Raw genomic sequence first — 26,899 nt, forward strand, 5'->3', positions numbered from 1 at the left:
GGGGGAAAAATGTTTTTGCAAATGAATTGAATATTTTATTGATATATTAAGAGAATTTTTAAGGTTTGAATGCTTAATATTTGTTAATGGTTTTAAAACTCTTAGTGTTATTGGATTATACGCTACTTTGAGTCTATAAAAAGGCAGGTTGATGAAATTGTAAAAGGGGAGTTAAGGGGTCTTGGGAGCTATTAAATCTTGCAGTTAGCTAGTTTATTTTAGCGAATGTTCGGTGAAATCTATGCCCTGTTTTTGTTCTGGGAAGTCGGGGGTGGGGGGTGGTGAGGAGGGGTTGAAGATTGAGTTTAGTGGTGGATTAAGGATTGATTTTTTTTTTCTTGATGATAGTTTGAATGATTGTTTATATTGTATACTTGTTTGATCAGAAAATAAAAACTTTTTTAATAAAAAAGAAAAAAAAGAAAGAAAGAAAAAACCACCAAGCTCAGACAACAATTCATACCTGATCTTCAAATATTCTCTTTGCTGGGGAGGATCTGTTAAGTTTACACGGTCTTTTAGAGTGTGTTGTGATGTGTCTTTTTTCTTCCTTTTTTTTTTTTTAATTCCTGCCTTTTAGTTGGCTCTAACAGCTCCGGAGGCTCCCTGTGTTCTACCAGTGGCCGGATCCTGATGGGCTCCCCGCCCGGGATTTATATGGGAACCTCTCCTCCTGGTGCTGAGGCAGCCCCTTGCTTGAAGTACATGCCTTACGGCGCGTCGCCTCCCAGCTTTGAAGCTCCAGAACTGCCTGAAGAAACTTTGATGGAGGTATATGGGTTTGAGTCAATGGTGAAATCCACTTTTTTTTTTTTAACTACCGGTTCTGTGGGCGTGGCTTGGTGGGTATGGCAAGGGAAGGATACTGCAAAATCTCCATTCCCTCCCCACTCCTGGGGGAAGGATACTGCAAAATCCCCATTCCCTCTCTACTCCTGGGGGAAGGATACTGCAAAACCTCCATTCCCTCCCCACTCCTTGTCAGGGTTTTGATCGATCCCATTTTTGGCTCTGGGATAATCACCCTGATTAATTAAGAGGATGGACCGTGGCTTTCTCCAAGTTGCAATATTCTGAAATAAAACCCGAAGAAGTATTCTCTAATAAAACTCTTTTTATTTATTTATCTTGAAAACTTTTTCAATAAAAAAAAAAAAACTCTTTGTTATAAAGAAAATAAAACATCTCACTAACTAAGAAAAGTAACTGTTACATCTTGAAATAGTTCGTGCCAGCTGTTTTTCTCAGCAGCCGGACTTCTGGCAAGAGAACAAAGGAAAAAGAAGTAAAGGAATGTGGGTGGACATGCGCAGTTAGCTTACTGATAACAATTCTTGGCAAGCTACGGAAAGTCTGATAGTCCAGAAATAATGAGCTCAGCTGGTAAATAAAAGAATGCAGTGACAATCCCCTTCTTCCTGGGGGAAGGATATTGCAAAATCTCCATTCCCACCCTACTCCAGGGGAAGGATATTGCAAAATCCCCATTCCCTCCCCACTCCGGGGGGGAAGGATACTGCAAAATCCCCATTCCCTCCCCACTATGGGGCCAGCCCAGAGGTGGTATTTGCCGGTTCTCCGAACTACTCAAAATTTCCGCTCCCGGTTCTTCAGAACCTGCCGGATTTCACCCCTTTACAAGGTTAATGGAGAACAGGGAGTCCTCAGCTTACAACCGTTCATTTAGCGACCGTTTGAAGTTAACAACGGGCCTGAAAACTGACTTAATGACCGTTTTTCACACCTACGACTGTTGCACGCGGCCCTGAGGTCACGCGACCAAAATTCAGGCGCTTGGCCACTGACTCATGTTTATGACGGCAGTGTGCCCCTTCCCCCCCCCCCCTCGGGGGTCACGTGATCCCCTTTTGCGACCTTCTGAAAGCAAAGTCAACGGGGAATCCGGATTCATTTAACAACCAGGTTACTAACTGCAGTGATTCACTTAACGACTGTGGCAAGAAAGGTAGTAAAATGGAGCAAAACTCCACTTAGCCAATGTCTCGCTTAGCGACAGAAAGGTTGGGCTCAATTGAGGTCATAGGTTCGAGGACTACCTGTACTGGTAAACAAAACAGCTTATGTCAAGATTTTAAAATCTTAAAAGTCGCCTTTCATGGCTGCATTAGCGTCCTTGTTACAATTGGTGCTGTAGGTAGGTAGATAGATAGATAGATAGATAGATAGATAGATAGATAGATAGATAGATAGATAGATAGATAGATAGATATGAGAGAGAGAGAGAGAGAGAGATAAGTAGATAGATATATTTGGCATTGTAATTGTTTTTAATTTGTTCCTGTGTTTTATGATGCCTGCTGCCAAGAGACACTCGTTGAGATGGGTGGCTATGGAAATCAAATCACAAAATAAATCTTTACCCAGCCCCAAGGAATTGCACCGTCTTTGCCAGGACTAATATTTATAGCAACATTAATCTGGAATATGGGAAAGCTATGTGGCAGAGAACATAGCCTTGCACTTAGCCCTAATGCGCCCTGTCCAGGACATTAATAACACAACTTCGCAAACGTAGGTCTTCAAACCCTTTGACTCGAGGGAGGCTATGCAGGTACAGCTAGTCCTCATCTTATGACCACAATTGAGCCCTGTTCTGACCCAGCTCCCCAAATACGACAAACCCTCTGAAGTTAACTCAAAGATTTATTTATTAGGAGCACCAGCAGCCCAGGCAAAAAGTCTCTCTCTCCCTCTCCCCTCTCCCCCCAGCCTGCTAACAAGTCCATCTGGCTGGGAGATGAATAGTTGTTTGCCCCATCTATTCATCTCCGCCCCCTGCCTTTTATCTCCAGAGCTAGGGTGGGGCTTCACTAGCAACGGTGGCTCTTCTGTCCTGAGGACCAGCCCATGGATTTCCACTGCTCTCCTCTCCTCTGCCTTCTGTGCATCTGTGTGTCAAGCACTGGACCCAGCTGCTCTTCCTCTTCCTCATCAGCCACCTCCAGATCTCGGAGCTGTTGACTCTCCATCTGAGGGCTGACGGACGGCCCAGGCTCCGCCTCTCTCTCTCTCCCTCTCTCTCTCTCTCTCTCTCTCTCTCCCTCCCTCCCTCCCCCCCCCCCTCTCTCTCTCTGCTGATCCTGACTCCCACGCCTCCTCCTCCTCCTATGATTCTGTTAAGGATATTGGTGTTGTGTTACCAACCAGCAGAGTAAATGCACAAGGAAACATTGCTGAGAGCAATGAATAAGAGATATGCAAACTGGTTTATCAAAAGCTTACTTTATAGTAGAAAAACAGTCTCATAGTCTTTAAACAAATTCCAAGACTTTGCCAGTAAATCAGTCCAGTAGTTACAGATAACTTCTTACCAAACAAACATTAGTTGGTTAGAATAACAAACTCACTCTGGTTTACAAACCACGATGGTAGCAGATCCATCAAACGATGATTAGCAGATAACAACTCCTCTCAATGGTAGCTTATCATAGCAGCTTCATCATCAAAATGAATACATTACAATACCTTGCTTAAATACTCTCACAACCAGTCATTACCTAATTACAGCATGACTCAGCATTAAAGTCACATAATACATTTACAGATTAAAGTTACAGTACACTTATATTGCCTGGACAACTTGTTAGGCTCAAACCATATCCTAACAGATTCAGCTGTTGGAGGGACTGGCAGTCAACAGGCCACAAGAAGTCCAAAATTTCTGTTGCAAAGCAAGACATTTGTTAAGTGAGTCTTGCCCCATGTTACGACCTTTCTTGCCACTGTTGTTAAGTGAATCACTGCAGATGTTCAGTTAGTAACCCGGTCATTAAGTAAATCTGGTGTCGTCCGTCCGTCCCCAATTGACTTTGTTTATCAGAAGGTTACGAAACAGAATCCCATGATCCTGGGACACTGCGACCGTCATAAAGATATACCAAGTGTCTGAATTTTGATCACGTAACCACGGGGATGCTACAATGGCCGTAAGTGAAAAACAGTCCAAAGTCATTTTTTTTCCCAGTACCGTTGTAACTTTGAACGGTCTGTTGTAAATCAAGGACTGCCTGTAATGGATGATTCCACAAAGTTAGTGGGCTCTTTGCTGCCGGAGCCCAGTCCCAAGATTTAATGAAACTTGTGGGACTGCAAGCAATTTACGAGGAGTATTTTCTGACCTTCCCTGAGTGGTGCAGTGGCCTAGAGGTGGAGCTCTCGCCTCACAATCAGGAGGCTGTGAGTTCAATCCTAGGTAGAGGCAGATATTTCTCTCTCTCTCTCTCTCTCTCTCTCTCTCTCTGGGCACACCGAGAATATATCCGCTGAACAAAACTCTGCATTGGTGTCAGGAAGGGCATCCGGCTAGTAAAACACTCAGCTCCTTTCAGTGGCCAAGACTCCATACCGTAAGGGATTATGAAGTCGTTAAAAGGGGATGATTTTCTGACTTTCCCTCGCCGGCTTCCCATAAACCAGTGGTGAATCCTGCAGGAAAGGTTGCAAGTGCCAGTCGGTGGCCGATGCCCAGATCATGGCCACTAGGGCGCTACAACAGCCAGAACAGTTCAAGAGTGGTCTATATGTAAAATATGTAAAATCTAAGCTGGCCTTTTGCTTGCTTCTCTCCAGAGGGAGCACACGGACACCCTACGCCACTTGAATTTGATGCTGGCCTTCACGGAGTGCGTGCTGGACCTGACGGCCATCCGGAGTGGCAACCCAGAGCTCTGCAACTCCGCCGTCTCCCTCTACCAGATCCAGGAGAGCGTCGTGGTGGATCAGATCAGCCGGCTGAGCAAAGACTGGGGGTGGGTGATCCCTCAAACGCCTGGCTTTCTTCCGTGGAAATCTCCTCCGGCCCAGGGAGGGTTTCATCTTCCAGCTTTCCCGCTCTTACCAAAACCGTTTCAACATTCCACATTTTATTTATACATATATATATATATTTAAAAATCTTTCTGCAGTTTTTATTATTTTTATGACTGTAAGCTGCCCAGAGTTACCCTGAGTAAGATGGATGGCGAGTAAAATTTATAAATAAATACATAAATTCCCCCACATGATTTCATACCTTTGTAGAGGAGAAAGGTGCAGATATGTTGAGTTGATCCAGGCTCACGTGGCAGGTTGCCCTAGAGGTGCACCCATAATCAGGAGCAGTCTTGCTTTTATCCTTAATGGAATGGGAATAGGGGCAGGGCAGGGCAGGGCAGAACAGAGTAGAATCTTTATTGGGAATGGAATGGAATGGAATGGAATGGAATGGAATGGAATGGAATGGAATGGAATGGAAAATATGGAATAGAATACCCAGTTTCCCCCAAAATAAGACATCCCCTGATAATAAGCCCAATCAGGCTTTTGAGTGCATGGCAATAAGGCCAAGCACTTATTTCAGGCTTCAAAAAAATATAAGGCAGGGTCTTATTTTCAGGGAAACATGGTAGAATATCAATAAGAACAGAATATAATAGAACAAGAAAGAATAGAATAGAATAGAATAGAATAGAATAGAATAGAATAGAATAGAATAGAATAGAATAGAATAGAAAAGAAAAGAAAAGAAAAGAAAAGAAAAGAAAAAAGAAGAATAGAATAGAAAAGAAAAGAAAAGAAAAGAATAATAGAAAAGAATAATAGAAAAGAAAAGAAAAGAGAAATAGAAATAGAAATAGAAAAAAGAATAGGGAAGAGAAGGGAATACAATACAGGAATGGAATAGAATAGAATAGAATAATAGAAAAGAAAAGAGAAATAGAAATAGAAATAGAAAAAAGAATAGGGAAGAGAAGGGAATACAATACAGGAATAGAATAGAATAGAATAGAATAGAATAGAATAGAATAGAATAGAATAGAATAGAATAGAATAGAATAGAATAGAATAGAATCTTTATTGAGAATAGAACAAAACAGGAATAGAACAGAATTCCTTACTGGCCAAGTGTGATTGGACACACAAGGAATTTATCTCCGGTGCAGAAGCTCTCAGTGTGCATACAAGCAACAAGTTATAAATCATGATCATAAAATACATTCATCATAAATCATTAAGATTGAATACTCAGTTATAGTTGTAGGATACTAAATAAGCAATCAACATAAACAATCGCAAAACATCTGGAACACCACTGGGGGCACCATTGGCACCGTTGGCAAAATTCCATCGGTCAATTGCAAAAGGGCAGCTTTACTTAGAACAGCTGACATCCCAAAGGTGCTTTTTCAAGAGGCCACTGGACTTTCTGGCTTTTCCTTGAAGACATTTTGCTTCCAATCCAGGAAGCTTCTTCAACTCTGACCGGATGGTGGGGGGAATGGAAGGGCTTAAATTCCTTGCAGACAGCTGGTCATTTGCAACCTTTTAGAGGGTCGTTGAGGCCACTTGGAGGTTTGTCTGTGTCCTCAGGGTCACAGAGAAACCTCTGGAACTGCTGAAAGGAGCTGTGTTGTAGAAGGCTCCACACCCATTTGCACCACTCAGGTGAGGACACAGATAAACCTCCAAGCGGCCTCAATGATTTGCTAAAAGGATGCAAACGACCAGCTGTCTGCAAGGAGTATAAATCCTTCCCTTCCACACCATCCAGTCAGAACTGAAGAAGCTTCTTGGATGAGAAGCGAAACGTCTTCAAAAGAAAAAAAACAAGATAGTCCAGTTGCTTCTTGAAAAAAAGCACCTTTGGGACAACCATGACCTGGATGATGGAGAATCTCCATAGACGTTCGGCCACCCAGAAGTTGCAACAGGAAGTGGGGGGGGTGGCCAGGGGAGGGACCTCTCCTTGAGAGCCTTGAGTTTAGCAAAGGAAAGATTGACAAGATTGATGTTGCCCTTGTCAGCACTTCAACCTGCATTTACTCTAGTGCTGACATAAGAAGGAGAAGCGGAGGTGTCTGGAAAGGGACGTTTGACTTTTCACTTACTGATTTTCCCTGGAGATAATATCCCCTAGGAGATGGGATGGGAGGGGGGAAATTCCTTTGAGATGGAGCAGTAGATTAGGGGTAGAGTGACTTGGAAGATGGCCAATGAGTGCAGAGGAGTGGGGAAAGAAAAGGGAGGATTTTGGGTTAGGAAGTCAGTGTTGGCTGCGATGGAGTCGGAGTTAGAATGTCGCGCTTAATAAATGGGAGTTTTTCATCAAAGACTTTGTTTGAAATGCAATTTATTTGAGACGACCTCGAAACCTGACAGCCCTCTTGTTTCCTGTTGTCTAGGCAAGTGGAACAGCTGGTCCTGTACATGAAGGCAGCCCAGCTCCTGGCCTCGTCCTTACACCTGGCCAAAGCCCAGATCAAATCGGCCAAGCTGAATCTCTCGACCGCGGTGAAGCAAGGTGAGCCCGGCGGCTTTTCTCCTGGAGAAAGTTCGAGAATATTTTCTAATCTCGGAGTTGACGCGAAGTGTGCTTCATCGGTCAATCAGGATAGAGCTGGAAGAGACCTTGGAGGACTTCTAGTTGAGCCCCCTGCTCAAGCAGGAGACCCTAGACCCGTGATGGCGAACCTATGGAGCCATATCTGTGGGCACCTGCCCTAGCTCAGCTCCAGAACGCATTCACGTGCTGGCCAGCTGATTTTCGGGCCTTCTGGGCTCATCAGAAGTTGGGAAATGGGCCGTTTCCGGCCTCCAGAGGGCCTCGGGGGGGGGAGGGCTGTTTTCACCCTTCCCAGGCTCCAAGAAAGCCTCTGGAGCCTGGGGAGGGCAAAAAATGGGCCTTCCTGGCCCTCTGTGCCATCGCGTGGCAAAAGTGGGGGGAACGCGGGGGGATCGCACATGCATGCACGGGGGGGGCATTGAATTATGGATGTGGGCACGCAAGAGAGAGACAACCCCCCCGCACTCCCCCTGCTTTTGGCACGCGACGGCAAAAAGGTTAGCCATCACTGCCCTAGACCCATGATGGTGAACCTATGGCACACGGAGCCATATCGGTGGGCACGTGAGTGTTGCCGTAGCACAGCTCCGGTGCACATGCATGCGCCGGCCAGCTGATTTTTGGGCCTTCCGAGCCCACCGGAAATCAGGAAACAGGCTGTTTCTAGCCTCCAGCAGGGTGGGGAAGCCCGTTTTTCATCCTCCCCAGGCTCCAAGAAAGCCTCTGGAGCCTGGGGAGGGTGAAAAACGGGCCTACCAGGCCCACCGTGCCATCGCGTGCCAAAAGTGGGGGTTGTGCAAGGGGTCGCGTGTGCGATGGTGGGGCACATTGAATTATGGGTGTGGGCATGCACGCGTGCAACCCCCCCAGGCTCCCCCTGCTTTTGGCACATGACGGCAAAAAGGTTAACCATCACTGCCCTAGACCACTGGTTCTAGCTATCTAGCTATCTATTCCAGTGGTTCCCAACCTTTTTTTGGCCATACCCCACCTAAGCATCTCTAAAATCCTGATGCTCCCCCTGTGACCTCTGAATCTGAGACGGAAGACGAACAGCTGACAGAGAGCGAGAGAGTGGCTCCCGTTGGGTGTGGAGGAAACTGGGGAAGGACAAAGTCAGGCTAGGCAGAGCAGGGGAGAGGTAGAACATGTTCTGTCCCCGTCCCACACATGCACCCCCACAGACGGCCCGGAGTTAATAAGCCACACGACAAAGTCTTTGAAGATAAAGCTGGCAGCAACCCAGTGGCTAGCTGCCAATTCAGACTTTACTCACACAAAACAAAGATTAGACTGCAAGCATTCCGATAAAGCAGGCAAAGTTTCCGCAATACAAGGATTAGTCCAAATGCAGTCCGACAAGGCAGGCAGAAATCCAGTAACGCAGAGATCATGGATTATTTCTAGTTTTTGCTCGTCACAAACTGAACCGGCCACCACACCCACATTTATACCCTGTGGGGTGTGGACCAGTGACTCAGCTAATCTCTGGTACGTCTTCCCCTCTGCTGCGCACGCTTCTCCCTGCGCTGCTGTCGAGGATCCAGCCAGCACTTATCTCCTTCTGTGTCCACCTGTGGCTGCGGGACGTGCTTGGCTCTGGGCCTATCTCTTGGCCTTCAGTGTCCTCCGGAGGCATTGCCAGAGAGGAGGGTTCTGGAGAGGGAGGCCTTGCCAACTCCTCTCCCTCACTCTCAGAGTCTGCATCTGTCAAGGCAACGGAGCCACAACAGAACAAGGGAGAGGGGGTTCAGATGAAGAGCGAGGCCCAACCCCTCTCCTCATCCTACGGCGTGCAGGGAAGAACCCAGAAGAGAGCAACGTGGGGTGCAGTCTTATGAGGAAGGAGAGGGCCCCGATTCCCTTCACAAGGCACACCTGGGGATGGAGTTTAAAGGAGAGGCAGTCGGGAGGGGCATTTGTCGGGAACAAACACTGAATTCATCTAGTGTTTAGAGTTATTTTATTTTATTTATTTTATTGAATTTCTATACCGCCCTACTTCCGAAGGACTCAGGGCGGTGCACAGCCATGAAGTAAAACACATAAATATACAAAATTTAAAATCGAATAAAACGGATTAAATAAATTTGGCTGAATTAATACCCATTTAAAAATATCCATATTTTAAAATCCATTAAAATTTAGAATTTACATTTAAAAGGGAGAAGATTTAGGCGAGGCCAGCTTGATGAAATAAAAGCGTCTTCAACTCGCGGCGGAAGGTGCGCAGATCCGGAATCCTCCGTATCTCTGGGGGGAGCTCATTCCAGATCGTCGGTGCCCCCACAGAGAAGGCTCTCCCCCTAGGGGCCGACAGCCGACATTGTTTGGCCGACGGCACCTGGAGGAGCCCCTCTCTGTGGGAGCGTACTGGTCGGTGGGAGGCTGTTGATGGTAGTAGGCGGTCCCGTAAGTAACCAGGTCCCAAGCCATGGAGTGCTTTAAAGGTGGTAACCAAAACCTTGAAGCGCACCCGGAAGACCACCGGGAGCCAGTGCAGCTCGCGCAGGAGAGGTGTTACATGGGAGCTCCATGTTGCTCCCATAACCACCTGCGCGGCCACACTCTGCGCCAGTTGGAGCCTCCGGGTGCACCTCAAGGGGAGCCCCATGTAGAGAGCGTTGCAATAGAGTTGTGGCCTGCGTTCCTGGCCTTCCTCCTGACTGTTTGAATTATTGCCATGCTTCTGTGTGCTTAACGCGTCTCGCTGGAATTATTCTTCGCTTCTGGGACTCCTTATCTTGCCCTGCTGGAGTGATTGATTGCAGTCATTCTGCTCACTGCATTTGGACTGGAGGATCTGCAGCCAGAAGCTGCTACAGGTTTGTAAGAGAGCTTTTCTCCAGGCCGGAGAGTAAACGGGACGTTGCGGGTAAAGTTGGTGCCACTAAAGGGACTCATACCGGTTCACTGGTTGTGTTGCCTTCCTGCCTCGCCCCGGGTCATCACAGGTTGCAAGTCAAGGACAAGGTTCATCACGTTGGTGACATGTGTGTCGAGGAGATTTGCTCCTCGACATGCAAACATTTCAGCTGAGTTTCAGGGTGTTACTCAAATAGATGCCTTCAGATTTTTTTTTTTTTTTTTTATATGCCGCCCTTCTCCAGAGACTCAGAGCAGCTTACAAGGCATTAAGCAACAGCCTTCATCCTTTTGTATATTTTATGCAAAGTCAGCTTATTGCCCCCACAAACTGGGTCCTCAATTTACCCACCTTAGAAAGGATGGAAGGCTGAGTCAACCTTGAGCCTGGTGAGAATTGAACATGCAGTAATTGCAGGCAGCTGGATGTTAAATGCTGCCTTAGTAGAGGCATTAGCCTCCTACGCCACTCAGGCTCAGGTGGCCAAAAGGCTAGCATCCTTACTCGTGGGTGCTACTAGCAGTAGCCATTTATTGCCAAATCGCCACTCCTAAATGGAGATCCTTCTGTGGCTCCGTGCCTCCCACGCCTGGTTTCTTTGCGGAGTTGTGTGTTGTGTTGCATAGTGGGTCACGAGTCCTTAGAGGAGGCAACCACTGTTGGGTAACAGACCCTCTCTGTTTCCAGAGAACATTTAACAGAATATCAGGGTTGGGAGAGGGACCTTGGAGGTCTTCTAGTCAAACCCCCAGCTCAGGCAAGAAATCCTATCCCATTCCAGACAAATAGTTGTCCAATCTCTTCTTTTAAAAAAACACCCAGTGTTGGAGAACTCACAACTTCTGGAGGCAAGCTGTACCACTGATTATCCGCTGGTTGGGGAATTCTGGGAGTTGAAGTCCGCAAGCCTTAAAAGTTGCCAAGTTTGGAGACCCCTGAGTTACTCTGTTAGGGGTCTCACAACTAGATAGTGTAAATTAAGAGGTGCATTAGTGATTGGGGTGGGGGTGGGGCAGGCTGTGACTCCCCGCAATTCATGCCACAAAGGGTCAGATTCAGTGGTGGGTTTCTCCCGGTTCGGCCAAGCCGGTAGCGGTGATGATATGACATCACCGAACCGGTTCTCTTTGTTTGGGAGCTGGGCCCTTCCGCGCCCCCCCCCCCCGTGTTATTCTTACCTTTTATTTGGCCCCACCCCCTATCTATTGCTGCCTCCCAAGTCCCAGCTGATCGGCTAGAAGGAAAAAAACTGTTTAAACTCTTGCCGCGGGGCTTCAAAGGGCCGCCCTACAGCTGATCAGTGTTAAAAGGCAGTGTGGTGGTAGACCAGAGTGCTTGAAAAACAAATGGGTAGACCGGGGCCTCCCGAAACAAATGAGTAGACCGGGGCCTCCAAAAACATGAGTAGACTGGGGTCTCCAAAAACAAATGAGTAGACCGGTACAGCTCTGCAAGCACTTTAAAAACCTGGTAGACCAGTACCTCTGCTAAATCCTAAAGAATTGTCTCATGACCATCAAGCCACACCCACAACATAAGCCACGCCCACAGAACCGGTAGTAAAAAAAATTAGAACCGACTCCTGGTCAGATTCTTATTATTCAAGAACGTGTGTTCAACACAAAATGTGGCACCCAAGCTTCTTAATTGAGGCTGAAACCGATACATTCTGGGAGTTGAAGTCCACATCGAACATCGAAGGGAGTTGGAGAGTGATAGAGGGGGATTCCAATTACCATCTGGTTTCCCCCTTGGATTCGCCCCCCCCCCCCCCCCTATGAAAATGGCCTCCCCCCCCGTTGCTACCTGGACTCTCTATTAGGTCGGCCCATTTTTCCATCACTACTGACTCTGGGACTTTATTATCACCCTCCTGGATTTCTATGTTTGTTCTCTATCTCCTTCTGCTGCTGGCTAGTTTATTCCTGCCGCCCGATTTCCACCTTTAGGCCTTGGCTCGGGGGAGGAGAGATTGCAGGCTGGAGGGAGAAGCTGAGAGTCCAGGTCAAGGACTGCTGCTCCATCTGCAGGGAGAAAGTGACTATTGTTGGCCTTTTACATCCAGCCGCGGTGAGAGAACGGCTGTGGCCATCCGCCTGCACTGCAACCATCTGATCTGGTCGCCCCATCACTGTGAGAGAGTGAAGGGGCCCCAGCTTCATCCTGGCCAGCCTCTTTTGCCATCTCTCACCTCAATGACTATCTTTAAATTTCGCTGACATCCAAGGTTCCCTTTTCCATCTCATCATACTTGTATGGCTTATACCTCGGCAGATTTGCTTGCGCTGCGAGATGCCCCCCTCTCGCGGCGATGGCCTTCCACTCTATCGAAGGCCTACCTTAAGGACGGGCTTTGGAGCCCCGAGAGGTGGCATGTTTTAAAGCGGGGATTGAGGGGTTTTTTAATTAGGGTTTTTAATAATCTTTTAAGGGGAACTGGGAGGGCGACCAAAGGGGATGGGGGGGTAATCCACCTAGGTCAGGACCCAGCCTGGCACAGGGTAACGGTCTGGAGGGCGCAGGACGAGGGATTGGGGATGTCATCAGCACGGTGGATGGGAGGGACAGATATGGCGGGAGCAGAGGACCTTATCTTGTGCCGGGGGTGCGCACTCGCTACTTGAGAGCGATTGCACGCCCCGGTCCTCAAGGCTCCCCTCGGATACTAGGTGGCTCAGATACTCAGGACCTGGGCCTCCGGCTGATGCTGTGCAACGCCAGGTCCGTGGTAAATAAGGCCCCCCTCATTTACGATCTTATTCAAGAGGGGGGAGCGGACCTGGCGGGTATTACGGAGACCTGGTTGGGCCCGGAGGGAGGGGTCCCTCTGGTTGAGATGTGTCCACCAGGCTTCAGAGCATTCCATCAGCCGAGTGCCCAGGGGAGGGGAGGGGGCGTGGCGGTTATTATTAACGAAGGTCTGGGTCCGAGGGAGACCACTGTGCCACAGATTGCCGGGTGTGAGTCCCTCTTTGTGAGATGGGGTCATGGGGTTCAGATGGGCTTGTTGCTTTCGTACCTGGCTCCCTGCCGCGTGGCAACGGCCCTGCCCGAGCTACTCGACGTGATAGCCACGGTGGCAGTTGATACACCCAGGCTTATGGTCATGGGTGATTTCAATCTGCCGTCCGTTGGTGAAACGTCAGAGATGGCTCGGGAGTTCATGGCTTCCATGACGGCCATGGACCTGACCCAGTTAGTTCATGGCCCCACTCACAGGGGGGGACACACGCTGGACCTGATTTTTGTCTCTGGCCAGTGGTTGAGTGGTCTTATTATAGGGGATATAGACATGAAACCCTTGTTATGGTCAGATCACTCACTCCTTCGTCTGGACCTTCAAACCGCTACACCCCGCCGCAGGGAGGCGGACCCAATTAGATGGGTCCGCCCCAGGCGCCTGATGGATCCTGATAGGTTCCAGACGGAGCTTGGGCCAATTCCTGAAGATCTGGCACACGACTCGGCCGAGGACCTGGTAACTGCCTGGGATCGGGCGGCTGGTGGGGCCTTGGATCGAGTCGTGCCTTTGCGGCCTCTGACCCGGTGTCGATCCCTCGCGGCTCCTTGGTTCACCGAGGAGCTGAGGGAAATGAAACGCCGGAAAAGACGCCTAGAGAGCGGTTGGAGGGCCAGTCTCGCTGAATCTGACCGAACACTGGTAAGGTCGCATATTAAGACCTACCTAGTGGCGATAAAGACGGCAAAGTTTAACTACTTTTCCGCCTCTATTGCGTCATCAGGGAATCGTCCGGCCGCCCTGTTCAGGGTAACCCGCTCCCTGCTCCATCCGGGAGCGCGGGAGGATCCCTTGGAAGGCAGGGCGGAGGATTTCGGACAATACCTGTATGACAAAATCGCTCAGATCCGGGGGGATTTGGACTCTGACTGGGTAGATCAGGGCAGGGTGACGAGGAATAGTCTTGAGAATGTTACCTGGGAGGAGTTTGATGCTGTGACTCCGGATGATGTGGACAGGATTTTGGGGAGACTTAGTGCAGCCACATGTTTACTGGACCCGTGTCCCTCCTGGTTGGTACTGGCCTCCCGGGAGGTTACACGAGGCTGGCTCCAGGGTGTTATCAACGCTTCGTTGAGTGAGGGTCACTTCCCCGCCGCCTTGAAAGAAGCGGTGGTGAGGCCTCTCCTCAAGAAGCCGTCCCTGGATCCGGCAATATTGGCCAACTATTGTCCTGTCTCCAACCTTCGCTTCCTGGCGAAGGTTGTTGAGAGTGTGGTCGCGCGACAGTTTCCACAATTCTTGGAGGAAACATCCGTTCCAGTCGGGTTTCAGGCCTGGACACAGCACGGAAACGGCATTGGTCGCGTTGGTTGATGATCTCTGGAGGGCTCGGGACAGGGGTTGTTCCTCTGTTCTGGTCCTGTTAGACCTCTCAGCGGCTTTTGATACCATCGACCATGGTATCATGCTGCACCGGCTGGAAGAGTTGGGGATGGGGGGCACCGTATTACGGTGGTTCTCCTCCTTTCTCTCCGACCGGTCGCAGTTTGTGTTGGCAGGGGGGCAGAGGTCGACCTCAAGGCCTCTTATATGTGGAGTGCCTCAGGGGTCGGTCCTCTCACCCCTCCTGTTCAACATTTATGTGAAGCCGCTGGGCGAGATCATCCGTGGCTTTGGGGTGAGATACCACCAGTACGCTGATGACACCCAGCTGTACATCTCCACCCCAGGCCACCCCAACGATGCCCTTGAAGTGATGTCCCAGTGCCTGGAGGCTGTGCGGATCTGGATGGGGAGGAACAGGCTCAGGCTCAACCCTTCCAAGACTGAGTGGCTGTGGCTCCCGGCATCCCGATATAGTCAGTTGACTCCATCACTGACTATTGGGGGCGAGTCGTTGGCCCCCACAGAGAGGGCTCGCAATCTGGGAGTCCTCCTGGATATGCAGCTGTCCTTGGAGGAACATCTGACGGCTGTTACCAGGGGGACCTTTTGTCAGGTTCGCCTGATCCGCCAGTTGCGGCCCTTTCTTGATCGGGATTCCCTGTGCACAGTCACTCATGCCCTCGTCACCTCTCGCCTTGACTACTGCAACGCTCTCTACATGGGGCTCCCCTTGAGGAGCACCCGGAGGCTCCAACTGGTCCAGAATGCAGCAGCGCGGGTAGTGACGGGAGCAGCCTGGCGCTCCCATGTAACACCGCTCCTGCGCGAGCTGCACTGGCTCCCAGTGGTCTTCCGGGTGCGCTTCAAGGTGTTGGTTATCACCTTTAAAGCGCTCCATGGCATAGGGCCTAGCTATCTTCGAGACCGCCTGCTGCCACCGACAATCTCCCATCGACCCGTGCGCTTCCACAGAGAGGGCCTCCTCGGGGTGCCATCAGCCAAACAGTGCAGGCTGGTGACCCCCAGGGGGAGGGCCTTCTCTGTGGGGGCACCTACCCTCTGGAATCAATTGCCTCCAGAGATAAGGAGAATCCAAGACCTCGGTGCCTTCCGCCGTGCCCTTAAAACCTTCCTTTTCCAGCAAGCCGGGCTGGCCTAATTTTTTAAGTGTTTTTAAGTGTTTTGTTTATTGTTTTTAATTAATGGGGCCAAATTTATATATGTATATTTTAACTGTATTTTAATATTTGTACTTGATGTTTTTACTTGGCTGTTCACCGCCCTGAGTCCTCAGGGAGAAGGGCGGTATACAAATTCAAAATAAAATAAAATAATAAAATAAAATAATAAAATAAAATAATAAAATAAAATAAAATAAAATAATAAAATAAAATAAAATAATAAAATAAAATAATAAAATAAAATAAAATAATAAAATAAAATAAAATAAAATAAAATAAAATAAAATAATAAAATAAAATAAAATAAAATAAATAAAATAATAAAATAAAATAAAATAAAATAATAAAATAAAATAAAATAAAATAAAATAAAATAATAAAATAATAAAATAAAATAAAATAAAATAAAATAAAATAAAATAAAATAATAAAATAATAAAATAAAATAAAATAATAAAATAAAATAAAATAAAATAAAATAAAATAAAATAAAACATGTCAGTCGTGGACACCCATGGCCGAAAGGAAAAGGTTGCGAAACCAAAAAGTCAGCTGCAATGTGTGAGGTTTGTTGATTTGTACATGGGTCTCATGACACTTCCTGGTGACCAAAAATCTATTCTTGACTTAGAGTAACTTTATTGTCACTCCGAATGTACACTAATCGGCATACATTAAAATGAAATTTCATTGCATACAGCTCTCAAAGGATCAACATGTCCAATATGCTCTATCTATCTATCATCTATCTATCTATCTATACATACATACGGGTGGAGTCTGGGCAACTGAATGGAGCTGAGTGTTTACTGGCCGGATGCCTTTCCTGTTGCCAGTGAGGAGTTTTGTTCAGCAGATATATTCTCATTGTGCCCAGAGAAATAGCTGCTTCTACCTAGGATCGAACTCACTGACTCCCAACTGTGAGGCGAGAGCTCCACCTCTAAGCCACCACACCACTCCTCCAGTATGCACTATATGAACATGACTAATTTGTTTATTTAGACTATAAATAAATGTATAGTTTTATAGTTTATTTAAACTATAAATAAATTTATGGTATTTAAATAAATAAATACCAAATTATGCATATACCCTCCCTCATTCTGTCATAACAGCCAAAGAGCCAAATGGGAATTTTATTTATTTATTTATTTGCTAATTGATTGCATTTTTTTTTATTTTTTTTATTTTATTTTATTATTATTTTTTGCTTCCTTTGCAGTTGTCAAAAACCTGAACGAAAGGTATAAATTCTGCATCGCCATGTGCAAGAAGCTGACCGAAAAGCTGAACCATTTTTTCTCGGATAAGCAGCGTTTCGTCGATGAAATTAACAGCGTCACGGCCGAAAAGCTCATCTACAGCTGCGCGGTGGAAATGGTAAGAAAGCAGGGAAACTGACCGGATCGATCACTGTGCGGTAGAGAAGGCAGTTTACAGACCAATGGGGGAGGGTGGGGGAGGAGGCAGCACGCAGTGGTTTCCTTTCCACAGGTAGTCCTTGATTTACAACCACTGGTTGTAAGAGACATCCAGGCTGAGCCCGAAGGAGGAGTCAAACACGTCATGAGTCCCTTTGCACCCGCAAAAGAGGTGGTGCAAAAGTCCAGTTCAACTTGAATGCCCTTCTTATCCTCCGCTCATTTCTCTTGACTGTTAATAGCTCAGATTCTTGTACTTACAGTCCTCAACTTACAACAATTTGATTAGTGACCGTTTAAAGTTACAACGGCACTGAAAAAACTGACTGATGATCGCTTTTCACACTTAAAAACCGTTGTAGCATTCCCGTGGTCACATGATCAAAAATTCAGACGCTTGGCAACTGGTTTCATATTTATGACCATTGCTGTCTTCCAGGGTCACATGATCCCCTTTTGCGACCTTCTGACAAGCCAAGTCAGATTCACTTAACATCCGGGTTACTAACTTAACAACTGCAGGTGATTCGCTTAACAATTGTGGCAAGAACGGTTGTAAAACTCACTTAACAACAGAATTTTGGGGCTCAGTTGTGGTCATAAATCGAGGACTACCCGTAGAGAGATTAAGCTTGCAATAAATTGTTATACTCGTTAGAACTGCCAGAATCTCCTGATTTCGCGCTTGACTTGTTTAGCGGCTGTTCCAAGTTGCAACGGCACTGAAAAAAATGACTTATGACCAGGGATGGGATGCTGGGGGTTCACAGAGGTTCGGGAGAACCTCTAGCTAAGATTCTGTGCAGTTCAGAGAACCCCAAAATCCCACTTCTGGCTGGCTCCGCCCCTCCCCTCCCAGGAGTCCCCACACGGCCTGTATTGGATGCAGGTAAATGCAGGGCACGCATGGAGGCTCAGGGCGAAAAACGGGACTACGGGAAGTTCGCAAAGGCCAGAAACGGGGCCCTTTCTGGCCTCCAGAGGGCCTCCGGAGCCTGGGGAGGCCATTTTTTCATCCTCCAAAAGGCTTGAGGAGAGCCTCTGGAGCCCGGGGAGGGCAAAAACGTCCTGATGCCCACCGCGGCCATGCCCACCCAGCAGCCTGGCACAGAACCTCTTGCTAAAATTTTTGAAGCTCACCTCTGCTTACGACCGATCTTACACACTTAACAACTGCTGCAGCGTCCCCAGGGTCACGTGATTGAAATTTGGCCGCTATGCGGCAGGCCTGTATATATCATGACTGTAGCATCCCAGGGTCACATGATCGACATTTGCCACCTTCTGTTCTGCCTGAGCTACGGCCCCCAAAGAACGCAGCACACACAAAGTCTGTACAAACCTTAGTTTACTAAATTAAATCAGTCTTTTTCAAACAAAGGCTGTTAATGAACTTTCTTAACAGCCTACAAGAATCCAAAGAATAAATAATCGTAATCTTACTAGGGTTGGCAGAAAGCCCAGAAGCAATTTGCAGGAAACTGATAAGAGAACTAAGATCAAGACGCGAAGGAGAGTGAATGAAGTTGTTCCCTGCAAATTGTTTCAGTCCGTGTTCCTCCTTAAATAGGCTAAGGGAGTGGTTAATTAGCCCCAAGCCTTACTCTCGAGGAGACCTCCTCCTGAGGAGCCACTCCTGCCTTTTGGCAGCTCTGCGCACCCGTGCATCGAGAAGAGGCTCCTCCTCTTCGTCCTCTTCACTTATGGGAGCTTCTGGAGGTTCTGAAGGCCCTGGCTGAATCCCCGCCTCTGGCACCACATCTTCTCCAGCCTCCTCACCGTCTGACTCGAGTGCCAGCTGCACAGGCTGCTGGCGCAGCACCACACCAGCCTCCTTGCTGTCGGAATCAGCTACTAACTGCACAGGCCACTGACGGCCCACAGCACCTTCCCAGCCAGCATTTGATGAACAAAATCAATGGGGAAAGCCAGATTTGCTTAACAACGGCATGATTCACTTAACAACACCCCACCCACCCACCCCAAAAAAAAAGATTGCAAAATCAGGCACGGCTCACTGAACAACCGTCTCGCTTTTTAGCGAAAGAAATCCTGGCCTCCGTTACAGTCATAAATTTGAAGATTAGCTATGGAAAGCTGCTCTTAAACCAGGCACGCAAAACAACTCCAGCACAACCTGGAGGCACCTGGAGATTAATTAAGAGTGCTTTCAGCTCATTACTTCTTCCTCTTAATTTGGGGAAAAGTTTTTGGTGACACTGTCTAACCGATCTTTCATCAGACTTCATTATCCTTAGCTCGAACGTCCCCCAGGGCTGTGTGGTCCCAAGATGGAAGGTTGAAGCCTTTCCCGGAATCTACCATAAATTATGTAGTTGGAGGCCCTAAAGATTTATTTTTTTTTAATTTAACAAAGTTGCAAGGGTCCTTGGAGGTCTTCTAGTCCAACCCCCTGCTTAGGCAGGAAACTCAGACACATGCTCAGAGACATGGTATTGTAGAGTAGAACAGAACAGAACAGAACAGAACTGGAACAGAACTGGAATAGAATAGAATAGAATAGAATAGAATAGAATAGAATAGAATAGAATAGAATAGAATAGAATAGAATTCTTTATTGGCCAAGCGTGATTGGACACACAAGGAATTTGTCTTTGGTGCATATAGAATATAGAATAAAATAACATGGAATAGAATAGCATAGAATAACAGAGTTGGAAGGGTCCTTGGAGGTCTTCTAGTCCAAGAGAGAGAAAGAGAGGAGAGAGAGAGAGAGAGATATGGATAGAAGATAGATAGATGGATGGATGAATAGATGGATGGATAGATGATACATAGGATAGGTAGGATAGATAGGCAATGGATGTGTGATTGGATGGATGGATGGATGGAAGGAAGGATAGATATGGATAGATAGATAAGTAGTAGATGGATTGATGATAGATTAGAGAGATAGATATAGAAAGAAAGAAACTGTGGATGATATAGATGGATGGAAGGAGAGAGAGAAAGTGTCTCCTGTCTTTTTCTTTTTGACCTCTGTTCAACTGCTTCTCCTCCTCCTCCTCCTCCTCCTCCTCCTCAGGTCCAGGCAGCAGCCTTGGATGAGATGTTTCAGCAGACCGAAGACATTGCTTACCGGTACCACAAAGCCGCGTTGCTGATGGAAGGCCTAGCGAAGATCTTGCAGGATCCGGCTGACATTGAGAACATCAACCGTTGTACGTGAGGGGTTTGCTACTTGTATAGAATTACGTACTTCGGGGGAAAAAAGCACAGCGCAGCCGAAAAATAAAACGGCAGTCATAAATTACCGTTCATTAATGTACACGAATCGCTGACGGAGGTTGAGAACTACCCGAATACAAAAATGGCATTCTCCCTTTGGAGGCTGCTCATTTTGTGTTATACGGTTAGTCCTCGACTTAGGGCTCAACATTTTTGTCGCTAAGTCATGCGGTAACCTTCAATCGGCCCAATTTATGACTGCAATTTCAGCCTCAATTACATTCGTAAGTCGAGGACCACCCGTAAAACAGAACATGGGTTTTTGACGCTCTCGCGCCTGAACTACCAGATCATCCTTGTGCCGTGAAATTATTTTGTTCCACATTTTCCTTCCTAAAAACTGCTCTTAGGAGCACATTGAAACAAGCTAGATTTGCCACTTTTTGTAGTATCCTTCCCTGCAGTATCCTTCCCCTGCCATGCCCACCAAGCTACGCCCACAGAACTGGTAGTAAAGAAAATTTGAATTTCACCACTGGGCCAAACCCACTCCACAAATGTCTCACTTCACAACATAAATTTTGGCCTCGATTGGGGTTGTTGTAAGTCAAGGACTACCTGTATTCAGGGGGGCCCTGAGGGCACAAATAAACCTCCCAGTGGTCTCAGCAACTCGTGCAAACAACCAGATGACTGCAAGGAATATAAATCCTATCCTCTATCCTTCAGTCAGAACCAAAGAAGCTTCTTGGATGAGAAGCAGAACGTCTTCAAAGAAACACAAATGCTTCTTGAAAAAAAAGACTGGGAGGACTGAGAATCTCCATCTAGCAAGAACATCTACACAACCCTCCTAACTGAAATCCGAGCTTTATGTAAAGCAAAAGTTGCAAAACGCGGCGAGCTTGCAACCAGTTGTAGATCTATCTTAGCGTATGTCATCCCGCGTGCTTTTTTTTCCAAAATTTTGCTTGACTAACCCAGAGCAGGCCCACAGGCTTCCAACGCACAGCAAGCGTTACTCACCACCACGCTGATGTCTTAATGCAGTGATGGCTAACCTTTTCCGGACCGAGTGCGCCCAAACCCTCAAAATGCAATGTTTGCACAGCCCTGCGCATGCGTCCTGGCTCAATGCATGGCCGTGCATGCATACACCCCACACACATGCCATGGCCCTGCACATGCGCATGCAGCCCCCTCCCCCCCCGCACACAGCCCCACACACACACGTGCAGCTCCTCACACGTGTCCTGTCCCTTGCACATGCACGGCAGAGACCCGGAGACCAGCTGGCTGGTGGGAGGCACACGCACAGGTGCAGCGGAGCTGAACTCGGGCAACGGCTTATTGTGATCCCGGATCTGCGCACCTTCCGCCGCGCTCTAAAGACCTTTTTATTTCCCCAGGCGGGCCTGGCCTAACTTTCTCCCTCTTTTTAAACATTTTTAATATTTTTTAGTATTTTTAATATTCAAAGTTTAAATTTGTTTTAAGTTTTGTATGTATGTATTTTATTGTTGGCTGTCATCGCTCTGAGTCCTTCAGGAGTAGGGCGGCCTGGCCTAAATCTTCCCCCTTTTTAAATGTGGAAATTTTAAATTCGTCTTATTTATAGGGTCATGGGTAAGGCGTTTTAAATTGGGGAGCCATTTTGGATTTAATTCTGTTTTAAACGTATTTTAATGTTTATATTGTATGTTTTTTAATTTTGGCTGTTCACCGCCCCAAGTCCTTCGGGAGAGGGGGCGGTATAAAAATCTAATAAATAAATAAATAAATAAATAAAATAAAATAAAATAAAATAAAATAAAATCAAATAAAATCAAATAAAAGTAAAAGTAAGTAAAGTGGTCTGCCAGCAGCCCACAGAGTTAGCAGCGGAGTCGGACAGTGAGGAGGCTGGGGAGGATCATGGGCCAGTCCTGGAGTCTGGGGAAGGCCCGGACGAGGGCTCTGTGTCGGAGGCAGAGATGGGGCCAGGGCCATCTGGGAGCGATGCATGGATTCCGGAGCCTCCAGAGGCAGAGGAACAGGGGGAGCCTGTTCCTAGTGCGTGCGTGCGTGCACAGAGCTGCCAGAAGGCAAGAGCAGCTAAAGCAAAAAGGGTCAACTCAGGAGTAAGGCCAGGAGACGATTGGCCCCTCCCATAAGGCTTAAAAGAGCAGCAATGGCTCTTGGGCTCTTTGTAGGAAAGCAACATTGCTAAATCTGTTTCCAGTCGGCATCTCTTGTTTCTGAACTTCGTGGGGCTTTGCCAAGAAAGGCCTTTGGCAGGCTGCCAAAGAAGATAAAAGGTTTGTGATAAGCCCAAAGGACTTTTTCTGAAGGACTTGTTTTGCAATTAATTTGGACTAAGCTGGGAATGAAGTAATTCTCAGCTGTTATAATAAAATAGGTGTGTTTGAGAATAATTGTGTCCTGTAATGACTAAGTGAGCTTAGGTCACAACGTGGCTTGCGTGCCCACAGACAGGGCACTGTGTGCCACCTCTGACACCCGCAGCGTAGGTTCGCCATCACAGTCTTAATGCCTTGGTTTTTTTCCCCCCTTTGTTTCGTTTTTCAGATAAAGCTAGTATCGAACGGAGACTCTCAGCTCTGTGTTGCAACGCCGTCGCCGTCTATGAATAGAAGACCACCAACCCCCTCCACCCTACTCCCCAGGGACCACTCAGTGTAGCCAAAATCTGGGCATTTCCCATCCCGAAGGAAAGCTGGCTTCTATCAAAGGAAGAAGAAGAAAAAAACAGTTCGTGAAACGGAGAAAGAACAATTGCAAATAATGTTGTGGGGAGAAAAAATTGCCCTTAGACAAACATTCTTGTCCATCTTTCGTTTCACAGCCAGACGGGGAAAACTCTTTATACCCATTTCCACCGCAATTTTAATCTTGGCAAAGCAACGATTCGCCGTAGATTACGAGTGTACGGAACCAGCATCCTTCTCTGGAAAGATTCCCCCCCCCCCCCAAAAAAAATTTTGGTTCCCGTTTCGGGGAAACAGGACGAACGTTTGTAATCGCGGGACAAAACCGAACGAAGGCGCCAACGTTTGCTCTGGACTTCCGTCCCCGCGAAGCTTTGCAGCCGGGCGTGGGTGGCGCGAAGACTTCCCCCCCCCTCCCCGCCTCCAACCATCAGGATGCATTTTGCAAAATAAATAAATAAATAACTTGAGATGGCAAAATGACAGACCTTTTGAGAAGGTCGGTCGTAGACGTACGAGCTTGATGTTCTTCCCGAATTCCCTCTCGCCCGAATACTTTATATTGCACTAATTTACTAAACTGTGTATCGGTGGGGATTATTATTATTTTATTTTATTTTGATAATTAAAAAAAAAAAAAATACAGAAAAGGCACAACTTATCCATTCTTCCTGGCCGGGCAGAGAAGGGGAAACGATAAATTCATTATTGACTCGTTGAGGGTGCAGGAGAGACGGAGGGAAAAAAAAACCCACGAAATTATAAAAAAAAAAAAATCCTCTCGGACTTCAAACCTGCAGCTTTCTTAGGAGACATTTCGAAGTTGTGTAGACGTGTCGTACAGTGAATTCTTTGGTTTTTATAGCCCTTTATCTTAATACTTGAGTAAATACTCTATAGAGTGGCATTTTCTCGACCTTCTCAACTTTTTAAAGAGGTGCGGACTTCCAACTCTCAGAATTCCCTATATAGCCGGCTGGGGAATTCTGGGAGTTGAAGTCTTATGGGTCTTAGCTTTGCTAAGACGGAGAGAGAAAAAAACCTGATTTTCGATAACATTCTGATTTGGTTTCCTTCCCTGTCCTATAATCCTGGCTTGTTTAGTTGCATTAAGAAATCATTATAATCAGGTTTATCTGGAGCAGCTTTTGAGGACATCTGCCCTGTCCGCCTCCTCTTCTTATTCCTCCTCCAACCACCCCTTTCCGCAACTCAAAAAAGTTATTTTAAAAACAGGAATTTCATAGTTGGTCCTCTTTGGAGGCTTTCTTACTGCCATCACTTGAAAGGACAGGGGGAAAAATAAGCTTGTTTATAATGGAATCATTTCAATCCCTTCTTTTTTTAAAAAGAAAAAGAACAGTCAAAATTTCCTCGGATGGAAGTTGATTGGCATTTAAAACGCCCTCGAATTTAACGGAGTGTGAAGAACATGTCTTCGTGCGTTTATCTCTCCTTTTTTTTTTTTCCCCCTTTCCCTGTCTTTTATTTTTATTTTTTCCTTTGACAAAGTAATGTACTTTTTACTTTTATTTATCAGTAACAAGCAATTTCGGAAGTTCGTTTGAAAGTGTTCTATCCTTTTTTTTTTTTTTTTTAATTTATACGACGTTTGTATTTTTAGATCTTTAATACGGTGTTTCTACGACTACCTCTCCTTTGTAACTGCATGCGTTTAATTCTCGACCCGTAGTGTACTAACTGAAGAGAAAAGAAAAAAAAACAAAAAACCCTGTTGATAACTTTTATTATGGCCTGTATAAATGTATATTAAAGTTAAAAAAAAAAAAAAAAAGCAAGTGAAACAATAATAAACTGATACTCAGATGTTCCTATATATATATATAGATATATATAATACAGGGTTTGACCATCGGATTCAAAATCAAGCTGTCGATGTTTTATCTGTTTCGTTAGTTTGTTTTCATTTGGCCTAAGGAACAATAATGCCTCTTCCCAGAAAAGTTTCGACCTGATTCTGGGGTGGCGAGTTGCAATTAAAATGTTCACGGAAGGAACTGTATGGTCCTTGATGCTCTCTGAGTGGTGGTTTTCTTGAAGACGTTTCATGACCCAGCTAGGGAACATCATCAGTGCTAAAAGGGACAGGTTTGCAGAGATGAGGAGGAGGAGGAGGAGGGGGAAGAAGAGGAAGACGACTTGTCTCGGCGCTCTCTGAGCTTGGTGGTTTCCTCGCAGACGTTTCGTGACCCAACTAGGGAACATCATCAGTGATAGTAGGGAGTGTGGTTTGTGGGGTGAAGAAGCAGAATGAGGGGAGGAAGAAGAAAAAGGAGAGGAGGAGGGTAGGAGGAGGACCGTGGGGTCCTTGGTGCTCTCTCAGCTTGGTGGTTTTCTTGTAGACGTTTTGTGACCCAACTACGTAACAGCATCAGTGCTGGAAGGGAGAGGGGTTTGGGGAGAGGAAGAAGAGGTCTGCACTGATGATGTTACCTACTTGGTTCATGGAACGCCTGGAAGAAAACCACCAAGGACCCCACAGTCCTCCTTCCCTTCCTCCTCCTCCTCCTCCTCTTCTTCCCTCCTCCTCCACTCCATAACACCCCATTCCTTCAAGCACTGATGACATCAAGCTCGCAACTTGGGCGTCCTCCTGGATTCACGGCTGTCTTTAGAAGAGCACTTGACGGCCGTGACCGGGAGGATTTTTCATCAGGTTCGCCTGATCCGCCGGTTGCGTCCCTTTCTGGATCGGGACTCCCTACGCACGGTCACTCACGCCCTCGTCACCTCCCGCCTGGACTACTGTAATGCTCTCTACATGGGGCTCCCCTTGAGGAGCACCCGGAGGCTCCAACTGACGCAGAGTGCGGCCGCGCGGGTGGTGACGGGAGCGACGTGGCGCTCCCATGTGACACCTCTCCTGCGCGAGCTGCACTGGTTCCCGGTGGTCTTCTGGGTGCGCTTCAAGGTTTTGGTGACCACCTTTAAAGAGCTCCATGGCTTAGGACCTGGTTATCTACGGGACCGCCTGCTACCACCAATAGCCTCCCACCGGCCAGTTCGCTCTCATAGAGAGGGGCTCCTCCGGGTGCCATCAGCCAAACAGTGTCAACACAGGGGGAGAGCCTTCTCTGTGGGGGCACCTACTATCTGGAACGAGCTCCCCCCGGAGATACGGAGGATCCCGGATCTGCGCACCTTCCGTCGCGCGCTCAAGACTTTTTTATTTCATCAAGCTAGCCTGACCTAAGTCTTTCCCCTTTTTAAATGGAAGTTTTAAATTTGGTTTTAAAGTATTGGGGTTTTAAATTTGTTCAGCCAAATTATTTAATTCGTTTTATTCTATTCTAAATTTTGTATTTATATTGTTTTATTCTATGGCTGTTCACCACCCTGAGTCCTTCGGGAGTAGGGCGGTATACAAATTCAATAAAACTAAAACTAAACTAAACTAAACATTACCTAGTTGGGTCATGAAAAACCTGACCCCCCAAAAAACACACCCCAACTCAGAGAGCAACAAGGACTCCATCGTCATCTTCCTCTTCCTAGTCAGGCCATGAAACATCTGCAAGAAAATCACACAATCTCGGAGAGAGCACCAAGGACCCCCACACTTCCAACCCTGAGCTACACATATATTCTCTTCTTTTGGCGACAGCTTCTTACATGGGGAAGGTGCTTTGGGGGGCATCTTTCTTGGAAGCATTTGGCTGCCACTGTTGAAAACCAGGGTGCCATTTTTAAGGCAGAGAAAGAGACAAACCACAGTTGGTTGGCTGGCTGGAGAATCCTGGGATTTGGAAGTCCACGCATCTTAAAAGAGGGCTCTCCAACCTTGGCAACTTTAAGCCTGGTGGGCTTCAACTCCCAGAAT

General features: G+C 46.9%; 1 protein-coding gene across 2 annotated transcripts in view; it reads left to right on the forward strand.

Moving 5' to 3' along the window:
- Positions 1–24,839, forward strand: part of ULK2 (unc-51 like autophagy activating kinase 2) — a 154,058-nt gene extending 129,219 nt beyond the window's left edge. For both annotated transcript variants that reach the window (XM_070931981.1, XM_070931982.1), the window contains 6 exons: positions 581–771; positions 4,591–4,769; positions 7,182–7,300; positions 16,963–17,120; positions 20,208–20,343; positions 22,919–24,839. In XM_070931981.1, the coding sequence (XP_070788082.1) occupies positions 581–771; positions 4,591–4,769; positions 7,182–7,300; positions 16,963–17,120; positions 20,208–20,343; positions 22,919–22,983 (848 nt within the window). In that variant the 3' untranslated portion in view covers positions 22,984–24,839. The remainder of the gene's footprint in view (positions 1–580; positions 772–4,590; positions 4,770–7,181; positions 7,301–16,962; positions 17,121–20,207; positions 20,344–22,918) is intronic.
- The last annotated feature ends 2,060 nt before the right edge of the window (positions 24,840–26,899 follow it).

Source organism: Pituophis catenifer, unplaced genomic scaffold, assembly GCF_029215685.1.
Source record: "Pituophis catenifer annectens isolate HBS135680 unplaced genomic scaffold, rPitCat1.0.hap2 SCAF_1, whole genome shotgun sequence".
NCBI lineage: Eukaryota > Metazoa > Chordata > Lepidosauria > Squamata > Colubridae > Pituophis > Pituophis catenifer.